We start from the raw sequence: 13277 nt of genomic DNA, 5'->3' as shown, positions 1-13277 counted from the left end.
CTTTCTGCTCATTTTGTCTTAGGAAAGTTTATATCAGGCATAAATACTGTTTGGAGATGAGGGAGCTCTTGGCTTCCTGCTCATGAAGAAACCCAAGGGATACATGTTAGAAGGTCCTGGTGTCTGATATGTACACAGAACACCACTTGGTGCTTGAAAGTCAAAAGTCTGTTGAGAACAACAAGAGTGCCCTCTTGTCTCACACTGGAAACTTGAAACCCAACAATAGGAATCCAGTCAAATGACACCTTTGGAAAAGCTGAATTACAGCAGGTAAGTAATTTTCCTTTATGTTCTAAGATTACTGGAAGGTCTAGGTAATCTTTGCAGTCACAGCACCTGAACACCCGTGAGAGAATACAGCGAAAATGGCTGTTGATTCAGTACATTATTCACAGAGAACTACCTCTAATTACACTGTTTTTACACGAACAGCATCTTGCACCAATAAATCAAAACTATGGGTCCAGAAAAGAGCCCTAGTTTCCAAGTCTCGGGGTAAAATTTTCACTCGTACCAGAGGGACTTCAAGCATCTGCTAGGCACTTTTGAAAATATTACCATCAGTGTCCAAATACTGTGGGGAATAGGCAGACCAGAAATACCACAGATCATCAGATCAATCTTAATTAAAGTAAAGTGGAACTTGAACGTGATTTGCCTAGTTTCCAAGGAGATTCCACCCTTCCCTCAATGCCCACTTTTAAGGGCAGGTAAAGTCCTGTATTGGTGCCTGTTGTAAAAGTGACTAAACAGTAAATAATCACCTCACTTGACAATTATTGTTAGCCGTATGGATTGGCTTGGGAAAGGAATAGGTGACAAATTATGGGCACAAGATAGTTGACATAAAATGCATGGGATTTTGTGAAGAATCCTGCTTGATGTCTCCATTTCGATTTGAGTTAAGTGCTTGGGAGATCTGGATTTAAGTCCCTGTTCCATACAGAGTTCCTGTGTGACCTTGTACAAGTCACCGAGGGTCAGATTTTTAAAGATATTCAGGCACCTAAAAATGCAGATAGGCGCCTAGTGGGATTTTCAAAAGTGGCAGGGTCCCTAACTCTCATTGAAATTAATGGGAGTTAGGTGCTTAAGCAGCTTGTGGGATTTTCAAAAGTGCTTCAGTGCTGAGCTGTGAATTCTGTGTTGCACCCCTTAGAGGTACAGCACGGAATCTCACCTGGAGAATTCCAGCTTTTTTATATACAGTGTCTTTGCTCATACAGAGAGACCATGTGACGTTTTTAGAGATTATATACAGGGATCACTTGACCCGTGATGACATAAAGCTGTCTGTGGGGTTGACCATGGTAGTTTTTTAACAGGACTAGATATATTGCACAATAGTGTAGGATAGGAAGTGAAGGATCACCAACTGAAATATCAGAAAGAGATGACATGTAAGTTTGAACACTACAGAACTTCAAAACAGTTTACCCGTGTAACACTTAGATAACAAGGCTACCCCTGACTGGAAATAAGGTATAGTTTTTTAATGGTGAGAGTAATTAATCATTGGCACAATGTACCAAGGTTCATGGTGGAGTCTTCAAGACTGATCATTTTTAAATCAAGATTACATGTTTTTTCTAACAGATACAGTCTAGGAATTATTTTGGGGGCAGTTCTATGGTCTATGTTATACAACAGGTCAGACTAGGTGATCATAGAATCGTAGAATATCAGGGTTGGAAGGGACCTCAGGAAGTCATCTAGTCCAAACCCCTGCTCAAAGCAGGACCTAATCCCCAACTAAATCATCCCAGCCAGGGCTTTGTCAAGCCTGACCTTAAAAACCTCTAAGAAAGGAGATTCCACCACCTCCCTAGGTAACCCATTCCAGTGCTTCCCCACCCTCCTAGTGAAAAAGTTTTTCCTAGCATCCAACCTAAACCTCCCCCATTGCAACTTGTGACTATTACTCCTTGTTCTGTCATCTGGTACCACTGAGAACAGTTTAGATCCATCCTCTTTGGAACCCCCCCTTCAGGTAGTTAAAGCAGCTATCAAATCCCCCCCTCATTCTTCTCTTCCACAGACTAGACAATCCCAGTTCCCTCAGCCTCTCCTCATAAGTCATGTGCTTCAGCCCCCTAATCATTTTTGTTGCCCTCCTCTGGACTCTTTCCAATTTTTCCACATCCTTCTTGTAGTGTGGATGGACACAGTACTCCAGATGAGGCTTCACCATCACCAATGCCGAATAGAGGGGAATGATCACATCCCTCAATCTGCTGGCAATGCTCCTACTTATACAGCCCAAAATGCCGTTAGCCTTCTTGGCAACAAGGGCACACTGTTGACTCATATCCAGCTTCTCATCCACCGGAACCCTAGGTCCTTTTCTGCAGAACTGCTGCCTAGCCACTCGGTCCCTAGTCTGTAGCAGTACATGGGATTCTTCCTTCCTAAGTGCAGGACTCTGCACTTGTCCTTTTTGAACCTCATCAGATTTCTTTTGGCCCAATCCTCTAATTTGTTTAGGTCCCTCTGTATTCTATCCCTACCATCCAATGTATCTACCTCTCCTCCTCCTAGTTTAATGTCATCTGCAAACTTGCTGAGGGTGCAATCCATGCCATCCTCCAGACGATTAATGAAGATACTGAACAAAACTGGCCCCAGGACCGACCCTTGGGGCACTCCGCTTGATACCGGCTGCCAACTAGACATGGAGCCATTGATCACTACCTGTTAAGCCTCTAATGATCTAGCCAGCTTTCTGTCCACCTTATAGTGCATTCATCCAGCCCATACTTCTTTAACTTGCTGGCAAGAATACTGTGGGAGACCGTGTCAAAAGCTTTGCTAAAGTCAAGGAATAACATGTCCACCGCTTTCCCCTCATCGACAGAGCCCGTTATCTCATCATAGAAGGCAATTAGGTTAGTCAGGCATGACTTGCCCTTGGTGAATCCATGCTGACTGTTCCTGATCACTTTTCTCTCCTCTAAGTGCTTGAGAATTGATTCCTTGAGGACCTGCTCCATGATTTTTCCAGGGACTGAGGTGAGGCTGACTGGCCTATAGTTCCCCAGATCCTCCTCCTTCCCTTTTTTAAAGATGGACACTACCTTAGCCTCTTTCCAGTCATCCAGGACCTTGCCCTATCGCCATGAGTTTTCAAAGATAATGGCCAATGACTCTGCAATCACATCCGCCAACTCCTTTAGCACCCTCGGATGTAGTGCTCGGATGCAATGATCACAGTGGTCCTTTCTGGCCTTAAAGGCTATGAATGTATATGGCTCAGTCTTGCAACGTGATCAGCACATCAGTCTCACTGACTTCAGTGGAACCAGAGGGAAGCACTCAGTATTATTTGCAAGAGGTGCTCAGCACTTGGCAGGATGATGTTCATAAGCCATTTCATATCTCAAACAGTCCTCTTAAAAAAACAGCAAATAACCCCAATCACCAGAATAACAGGCAACAGACCCAACTACCCTAGTTATTAACACACACTAAAAAGAATTTAGGATAGAATTTTTGAAGGCACTCATCATTGGCCTAACTCTACTGCCAGTGATATTACTAAAATCCCACCCTTCAGGGCCACAGTCAAGGTAAACTTGCCAGTGTAGTGTGTAACAAACCATGAAAAAAACCAGAGTGCTTCTTACAATTTAAATGGTGACTTTACAATTTCTAAGAAAATATGGAACATATTTGAGCCCCATCTACTCTATATAATCCAAAGACCGTGACTTTTTTGCAATTTTCATACACAAATTTACAAGCATAGTTTGCACGCTAAAACTCAGAACCAATGGAGAACTTACGTTACCACTTGATACTTCACCTTTACAGAATGCCGCATACTCCTGCAGCCCCTGCTGATCCCACTCCATGTAGAAATGTTGTCCAAAGTCATGAAATTGTCCCAGGAGGACTTCTGCAATCAGCAAGATTTTCCCAGGTCTCAGGCAAGTAGCTCCGCCCCATTGCTGTTGCAACAAGTAGGCACTTTGCACCTAATACAGCCCCTCCTCCACTCCTGCCCTGGCTGAGGCTTCCATAGCTTAAGGTCCATTAAAACAATGAGGAGAACTGCAGATACTTGCACTATAAACAGCCAGGTTGAGCTTTCCTTCACAGGTCTGATCCTAGAGCCTAGCCCTGCAAAGTGCTCCATCCTTCCCTGAGCCTAAGGACTGCGTTTGTGCCTGACTTTTCTGTGGGCCACACAAGGAGGGGGTTTCAGCTCTCCCCCATGTCTTTGCACAACATAACATAGATAACATAGCTACCCCTGACAGTAAGCCCCTGCTGAAGGAGGTTCTTAGTTGCTGTACTAGAAAAGATCCCTGAGAGGGTCCTCTGGCAGTTTTAGATGATCAGAAGTATATTAATGACCTAAGAATTGTATTCTTATTTCTTTTCATAGACTTACAGGCAGAACTGTGTAAATATGGAATCTCGTTCCATTTTGTCCGACTCAATAAAAGGCAATCAGGGCCAAATTGCACCTGATTTTAAAAAGGCATAGCTTCTGCTGAAGTCCTACTTCAGCCCCAAAGGAAAGCATACATCCATGGTGGTCAGATACCACAGTGATGGCTAATAATAATCTGGGTAAGACAGTCAGACAGCAGTCCTCACATTTCAGCCATGGAACATTGCCTTAGCAGCCTCTTGGGGCTGAATTTGGCTGGGCAGGGGAGCAGTGGGGCTGTGGAAAGGGGAGGGGCCAGAGGCTCCACTTGCATGCACATCCTCCAGTCCAGGATGTGGAGACACTGGGGCCATGGAGTCTTGTGCCATTGGGCTAAAGCAGCCTCCATGGAACAGCTCTATAGTCTAGAGGGAAGATTCGCTCCTTCCATCTACGTTGACACTTGGATTGAGCTCTGAATCCCTGAATTATGCCTTCAGGGCTTGTGTGGTATGTGTGTAGCCTAGTATGGGCCCTCTGTGGATTTACCTTATTATGAATACATATTATTCAACAACAGTGTGAAACTAAAGCAAGTGGGACTAGCAATGTGAATGTCTCTGTTTTAAATAAGACGTTCAACATTAGAAACGTGCATCGTGAACATGTTTTGGAATGATAATATCTATAAAATATGTAACAGTGGGTCTGGTTTCCTGGCAGCCCAATGTGGTGTTTGCCGCAAACAAAAGCCTTGTGGCACTAACAGTCATTCTGAAAAGACTGCTTCAGCTGCTTTACTCTTTAAACAAACATAGTTTGAGGAATAGGGAATCAGCCGAAGGATATTGGAGGTTTTGAAGTTGGTCGGTGCCTAAGTTGAGCATGATTTAAAAAATGATGTTGCTTTAGCTGGCTCTGTGGCCATGTACAGCATTGCCAGCTGGGAGACATCAATTCTGGGCACAGACGGACAGTTTCAGGTTTATTCCAAACTATTAGCAGATCCAATTGCCTCACGGATCCCATGTGTGTAAATACTACAATGCCTTGGAAGGGCATCTGGACTGCTGTGTGCCAAATTGTAGAAACGGTATTGGCCATGAGAACCACCATATGCCTGTTCTCTGAGGTAGAGAGAAAAAATCAGTGCTGGGTGCAGTGTTCAGTGAGCTTTCAGTCACCTGGTTTGTCAGGAGAAGGCAGCACAATGCTTATGTTAACAGCATGAGCGCTTGGATCAGACTGGGACTTTGCTCAGGCTTCTGAGCACCCTCTGAGGATTAATACACAGGTATTAACATTATTTCGACATCACCCTTGCCAGGAGCACACACAGATGTTCAAGCAACTATAACTGATATGGGAAACCTGAGGTTCAACAGATGGGTGTCCTAGAGGTGGTCACTCTTGCCTTACGTGGAATGGATTCCACAGCCCATCCTGTTTCATCTGTTCTCTCACTGCTGCATCAGCTTACCTGACTACTGAGTCAAATTTACATGGAGTTCACAATTTTGATTCCACACTTTTGCTTGGCCCATCTTGTTTCCATGTTTTCCAAACTTCATACCTAAATCCAAACATTTTGTTTGCTAGCCACTGCACACTTCTTTTCCATTCAGTTCTTTTTGTGTGTTTCCTCTTCCTGATTCCATCCATTTTCTATTTTTTGCCTCTTTTTTGGTGTAACAAACTCTCTCTATAGATTCTTTTCTGCTATGTAATATATTATTTCTGTACATGTACTTTCAAATGACTTCTAAAACGTTTAGGGTGAAATCCTGGCCAATTGAGGTCAAGCAGTTTTTAGGACTAAGATTTCACCCTTCGCCTCAGCTCCTTCCCCAAAAACTATGCCTGATTCTGCAAGGGTTCTGCGCATTCATCTTCACAGCACTGGGCCCATTCTCAGTTCTTCCCTGTTCATATTCTTATATTGTAATATTTGTTGGCGGCCTGTATCTCTTTAAATTCTGTGTTGTGGTGCTCACTGTGTTCATAATTCATTGTTGTGCCTTCCAGAAGTATTCTGTAAAATAAATACTTTATAATCATGATGCCTTTTGTATTGTAGTAGTAAGATGATCAGTAATAAGTGACAAGTATCGGGGGTAGCCGTATTAGTCTGTATCCACAAAAACAACAAGGAGACTGGTGGCACCTTAAAGACTAACAGATTTATTTGAGCATAAGCTTTCATGGGTAAAAACCCCACTGAAGAAGTGAGGTTTTTACCCACGAAAGCTTATGCTCAAATAAAACTGTTAGTCTTTAAGGTGCCACCGTACTCCTTATTGTTTAGTAATAAGTGATACTTTTATAGCAGTTAAATACTACTAGTCTAGTTATTTATTGATCTATTTAGAATTCATGACCTCCAGCACTATAGTATTGGAGTGTCTTAGATGGAAAGCTTAATAATTATATATTAATAAAGTGTTTAGAAATGTGGTTGGAATGATCCCACCATGGAAGCACACCTTCACAAATCAGCAGATATTAACCTCTGTTATGTGGTATCATGCGCATAGAGTATGCTGAAGGTGGGTGTTAGATATAATGGCATCACAATGGTTAAACTTATCAAGGAAGTATACCATGGGACCAGGGCCCTTGCTCTGCTCCACGCCTCTGTAAATATAAACCCCTGTTATGTTACCAGTGTATCTCTGACACAGTGTATCACTGTGCTAAAAATTAACTTGCACTGTGCTGTCATTGAGTCATATTACATAAGAGTTTGCAATGCATCTGCCCACACAGTGCCTGGCTCAAGCCAGGCCTAATAGCCCACAATTACATGAGCACTAAGTTATTATTTAATGATTATTTATGATCTGCTAGGTGCCGTATCAGGTTCAAAAACAAAGACAGTCTTTGATCCGAAGAGTTTAAATTATTGAGAGTGTAATTTTCCGGGGTGTTATCTGTTTGCAAATATTGAACTCTGACAGCAGGGAGAAATAGGCTTTCAACTTTGCACAAGGTGTTATGTGCATTCAATATACAAAGAAGAACAGGCTGTCGCTCCTTGGGATGCAGAATAGCTCCTGGGAGTGTGTCCAACTGTCCAGTGTGTTTTAACAGATCAGTATTCCAAACAAAAACAAAACAATCAGGTTGGAATTTAAAATACCAGTCGTCAACCTTGAGGAGAAAAAGAATTCCCACCAGGGAGGCGGTTTTGATCCCACAAGCTTGCTCGACTCCACTGGGAAATACCCTGGCCTTCGGAGGTTCCTTTCGCAGCAGCGTGCACGGTCGCTCAGCAGCAGCAGGAGCGAGAATGCAGAATGTTTCTCTGGTTTCCCGGTAACAGCATCCCGGCCGAAGGGGAGCCGTTATGCTGGAGACACAGTGGAGCCGGTGAGAGCAGACAGCGGAGCCTTGACGTAAGTTACCGTTCCACCATTCGGGCCTCTGCTGCAATGCTTCCCCCGGGGCTGGGTTCTGTGGGACAGTGGTTTAGAGTCCGTCGTTTTTAGAAAGCAACGCACTGCATGGGTGGGTCCTGGAGGCTGTGGGCCGGGCTGTGCAGAGCGAGCGAGTTACTACTAGAAGGTGCAGTGAAAGGGCGCTACAGAAAATGAACACAGTTGCCGACTTTCACGCGGTCAATAAGCACCTTGACTTTCACAATAAGCCAAAAATCAAGCTAATCCCATTTCAAAACAAGCCAACCCCTGAGAAACCCAATACTCTATGTGACTAGATCACACTGGCCAGAGCCAGATTAACTCTCCTGTGGGCCCAGGGCTATCCGATTTTATGGGGCCCCTGAGGGTTTGAAGTGTGGGAGTGGGCTCAGGGCTGGGGCAGGGGTCTGGGAGGGGGTGCAGTTCCAGCTGGGTGGTGGGCTCTGGGGTGGGGCCAGGGATGGGATGGGGTTGGGTTGGGTTGCAGCAGGAGGTTCGGGGTGTGGGCTCTGGGTGGGAGTTTGGGTGCAGGAAGGGGCTCAGGGTTGGGACGGGGGTTGGGGTGCAGGTGGAGGTGCGGGGTCTGGGAGGGAGTTTGGGTGTAGGAGGGGGCTCTGGGCTGGGGCAGGGGGTTGGGGTGCAGGAGGGGGTGCAGGCTCCAGCCAGAAGGCGCTTATCTTGGGCAGCTCCTGGTCAGTGGCACAGCGGGGCTAAGGCAGGATCCCCAAGAGTTGTCAAATCCATGGAAACTAAGCAGAAATTGGGCTTGTTTTAGGCTGAATTGGCTCGTGCGTTGCGTGTTGGCTAGCTCTTTGGCTGTCAGGGCTTTTACAGTAGCTTGTAGTTTCTTGTTTTTTGATTGGCTCCCGGCCAATCAGAATGAAAGCTTGAATTGGGTGATTTTGGCTCCAGTCCCGCTATAGCATGTGTGTGCGTCACTGTGCGTGGCAGCAGCGCTGAGTGTGTGTGTGCGTCCCCTCCCCTGCCCTTGCCCCTGAACTCCTGCGGCCTCTAGGCAAGAGGGGCATGCCAGCACTCGCGGCTCCAGCCCCGTGGGGGTGGGGCCGGGGCTGAGTGTGCGAGGCTCGGGGACCCGTGACCGGCCCTCAGCGTGGAAACTTGCCACGGGCTGGATGAAAAGAAGCAACAGGCCCCATCCATCCCGCAGGCCTCCCCTTGGCCCAAGACCCTGGGCTGCAACCCTTAAAGCCCCTGCATTAATCCGGCCCTGCCCCCGGCATGCAGTCTGGGACTGTGGTGGGCCTGCTGTGCACCCTGACTCTCTCCCCCTCTTGCCCCTGCTTGCGGGAGGCCGATAAAAAAACACAAGCAAGAAGCTACAGGCCAAAAACTAGCCAACAAGCAACTCACAAGCCAATTAAGCCAAAAACAAGCCCAATGTCTGCGTTTTCTTTGCGGGTTTGGCGTGTCTGAAAATGAACTGTGCTTTCAGTTGACTCAAGCCCAAGAAGCAGAGCAGGACTACTACCATTCATTATTCAGTACCAAGCGTGTGGTCAGTGCTACGTAAAGCATAACGGCAGATGCAGGGTCCCAATCTGCTCCTAGCTACACTGAGATAAATACGGAGTAACTCCAAAGACTCCAATAATTCTGTTTACACCGGCATAAATAGGGCCAGAATTGAACTCAAGTTCTCTAGCCTAGTGAGCTTACCGTATCAGAGCATGATCCAACAAGGCTCTGAGCAGCACGTGGGGGTTGAGAGCACTCAGCAGCTCTCAAGAGCAGGCTGGGAACAGGCATAAGTAACCTTGTCAAGGAAGGTTTCAGAGTAACAGCCGTGTTAGTCTGTATTCGCAAAAAGAAAAGGAGTACTTGTGGCACCTTAGAGACTAACCAATTTATTTGAGCATAAGCTTTCGTGAGCTACAGCTCACTTCGAGTTTTACACAGGAAAGCCCCCAAGCTCTGCCGTCTATAGCTATAATGTAGTATTGTATTAGAATGTACTGTTGTAAAATGTAATACGTTGAACAAATACTGCAGAATATTATAAAACACATTCATTTACACTGTTGCTTGTTCTTCTTTAATGATAGGGTGAGGTCGTCGCAAGCCCCTACATTTATGTTTCCTAACACTTTCCATTATAATGGATTTTTGGGACCTTTTCTCTAAGAAGCATTAGCACCTCCATTGTTTGACATTCAGGACAGGGAGATCCCTTCATGCTACAAAAGTGCCTTTTCTGTGTCTGGTGATCGTCTATTGAGATTTAGCTAAGGGCTTGTCCACAGGAACAATGAGTTTGTGGCAAGCTGGGGTGTCAATCTACTCTGCACTAGCCTGCTGGGGTCTGACTGTCCCTCAGCACTCTGCTAATGGGCAGCCACCATTTTTTGATGATGCGCTTTGAGCTAGTCCCATTTCAAAAAGGACGAGCTCAGAGCGCTCTGCCAAGCTGCTAACACCCAGCAGCAGGATGCTGAGGGACAGTCAGACCCCAGCAGGCTAGTGTAGCGCACACTCACGCCCCTGATTGCCATGAACAACTGCAATAATTGTTCTTGAAGACAAGCTCCGAGTGTTAAAAATCACCAGTTCCCTCCTCTCATGTCTCTCCTTGGGAACGTTTTGGCTCAAACCACTAAATATTCTGAAGAGCCCAGCCTTGTCACTCCCACAACGGCAGCCTCCACTGCACTAGGAATACCTGGGAGTTGCCAGAGCGGTAGCTGCACTGCGGGTAGGGGAATGCAGAGAGGCCCCTGGGCTGCCGTAACAACCCCTTTTCTTTCCTTACACCCCCAGGCCAGCACATAGCCCCAGCTTCTGGGTGGCCAAGAAAGAGAGTCAGACCAGGCTCCTCTGTTTGCCTGAAGCTGGGAATGAGCGACGGGATGGATCACTTGGTGATCACCTCTTCTGTTCATTCCCTCTGGGGCACCTGGCACTGGCCACGTCGGACGACAGGATCCTGGGCTAGATGGACCTTTGGTCTGACACAGCCCCAAACATGGGGTGGCCACAGACAATACCGATCTGTCATGTTGCATTATGTTAGATGGAGCAGTGATTGAACCATGTTTAAATATGATTTTGTCCTACGGCCAGTAAAGACGGGGGCCAAAGTGTGATTTTCTATCAAACTAAGCTGGTTGATTAGGGTTTGTTTTTTGCAGTTTCTCAGCCACCGTTCTTACATAGCAAGGGCGGGGAAGGACCTGCATGTAGATTTTTTTTTTAATTATTTTTTAGCTCCTCACTACAAGCCACTGCACATGTGCCAGTGGGAGTGAGTTGCTGAGGAGCTGCAACAGAACCCCTGACTCTTGGAGGCTCAGCACATACTTCTGCAAAGCCTGGTTTGTCCAACAGATTTGTTGGGTAAATACCAACCTACATGTAGTGACGCAAAAGCTGTGATAACTGGCGGGTGTGCATGGAGTCAAACTAGGTTAGAGCTATACTCAAAAACCATGTTGTATGTGCAAAATACTTCTCTTCTAACACGTCTAAATTGGCTGCCCAAACTGTATTAGACAAACTTCTTTTTGCCACAACTGAGTTTAAACTTAAGCACCTTAGTTATACTTGGTTGTTGAGCTACTGTAAATTGAATCACACACTAGGTCTAGTACTAAGGTCCTGATCCTGCAAGCTTTTATACATACACATGGTTAACTTTAAGCACATGAGTAATCTCATTGAAATCAGTGGGACTACTCTTGTGTTTAAAGTTAAGCAAAGACATAAATAGGTGTAGGATGACGGCTTTATGCACAGCTCTCCCACATTGCGTCCTGATGAAACTACACAGACATCCTCTGTCAGATGCTTTGCAGAAATGGCATTTTCCTGAGTGATTTCAAAGGGACCACAACACCACAGTGATCTGATTTAAGACATAACTTTGAAACAGAATGTGAGTGACAATCAGATGTGTTACAAAATTATTTTTTAAAAAACCTCAATTCCTCCCTGCAAAAAATCAGGAAATTCCCCTCATAATTTTCCATGTCACTAATATTTTTGGCAACTCTTGGAATTCTTTCTTATAATTTTCCACAGATCACCCTGTTTGCAGTCTATCTCATTGTAGAGTCTAATGTCATTCATGGGTCCTACAAAAATTCCCATCACAACTGGCACCTACGGGTATGGTTGTAGAGATGAGATCAGCAATATACTGGGCATGGAGAATGGATGCAGACTTTTAGCCCTACAGGTGGTACTCCCAGTTCAAGGTTGGGACATGCTGAATGGGGCACATTGTAGGGAAGGCATGTTGAATTTGACATGACTGCTTCCTGTGCTGTTTGGTTTGATACTTCATGGGCTTGGCTATCCAGGGCTGAGAATCCAACCACTAATTTCACTTAAAATATTCTATTATGAAGCTAGAAGAGGTGAGGCAAATGTTGAATTTTTTTTCAACTAAAACTTTCCTACTTTTTGTTGTTGTTTTCTGTGATATAATCATCAGTTTTACCATGGCAGAAAGCAAGCAAGAGAGGAGCTTGACTCATCTTTTAGATGGCTTGGAAAAGGCCCACAGAGCTGATGTTCAACTTTACACCTCAGGACACTTAAACCATAACAAGCTTTATAAGCCGCAAGAGAATATAAAACCGGGATACTGGGACAGCGCCAAGAAACCACCACGTTTCATGACAGAAAGAAAGCAATTCCCAGCTCAAAATATATGCGATGAGACAGCCAAGAAGATGAAAAATACTTTCACCCCCAGCACCACACTGGTTCCAGTACGTGCCAAATCTGCATCTCCTATCTACAAACACTCTCAGGCACTCATGGCCAGTGTTTATCGCCCAGTGAATGGCCCATTAACTTCTACTCCTTTGGAAAGGCAGTTGAAAGAGCTTAAAAAGAAAATAGAGGAAGAAACTGACAGACTCAATAAGCCACTTAAAAGAGAAGAGTTAGATGTGCCAGAGATGAAGGTGTTGAAGTACAAGCCAGCTAAGAACAGCCGACGTGCTGCTGCTGAAGTTGCTAAGGATGAGTACCAGTTTATGCCTTCATATTTGGCTGGAGTGACTAAAACTGATCAGTTTAACAAGTTTTTACATTTTCAGAGGGATTTTATTGTCAAGCGTGATCTGCTAGAGAATGACACCACTGGGAGCAAAGCATCAGAGCGGCATGAAAGGAAGTTGGCTCAGGTAAGGAAAAGCACGTCAATAATTATTACAAACACAACACATCCTCCCCCCAGATCCTACAAACTTTCTAAACTGGACAGGGTAAGAAATGATAAATCTGATCATTGCTATGAGAGAGCCCCACTCGTAGCCAAGGAGTTACAGTAAGAGATTCATTTAGTAGTAGTTAGAGACAGAAAAGATTTGTTAGGTTCTCATTTGGGCACCCAACTGCAGTTGCTGGGTCACCGAACAGCTGATTAACATTGCTGTGAGCAGGGAAATGTATTTCAGTCTGGGCATGTGAGAGAATCATTTTTACAAGGCCTTGTGTCCCTTGACCCTTTCCAT

At 45.2% G+C, this 13277-nt stretch overlaps 1 protein-coding gene across 1 annotated transcript in view; it reads left to right on the top strand.

Moving 5' to 3' along the window:
- PDE10A (phosphodiesterase 10A) overlaps window positions 1-13277 on the top strand; it is a 337153-nt gene that overhangs the window by 284702 nt on the left and 39174 nt on the right. Inside the window, exon 22 of the mRNA XM_084623497.1 lies at window positions 12248-12947. Within this exon, the coding sequence (XP_084479623.1) occupies window positions 12248-12947 (700 nt within the window). The remainder of the gene's footprint in view (window positions 1-12247; window positions 12948-13277) is intronic.

Source organism: Lepidochelys olivacea, assembly GCF_965140295.1.
Source record: "Lepidochelys olivacea isolate rLepOli2 genome assembly, chromosome: 3".
NCBI classification, from domain to species: Eukaryota; Metazoa; Chordata; order Testudines; family Cheloniidae; genus Lepidochelys; species Lepidochelys olivacea.
The sequence above is the reverse complement of the archived record's forward strand: the minus strand, read 5'-3'. Positions and strand labels throughout refer to the sequence as shown.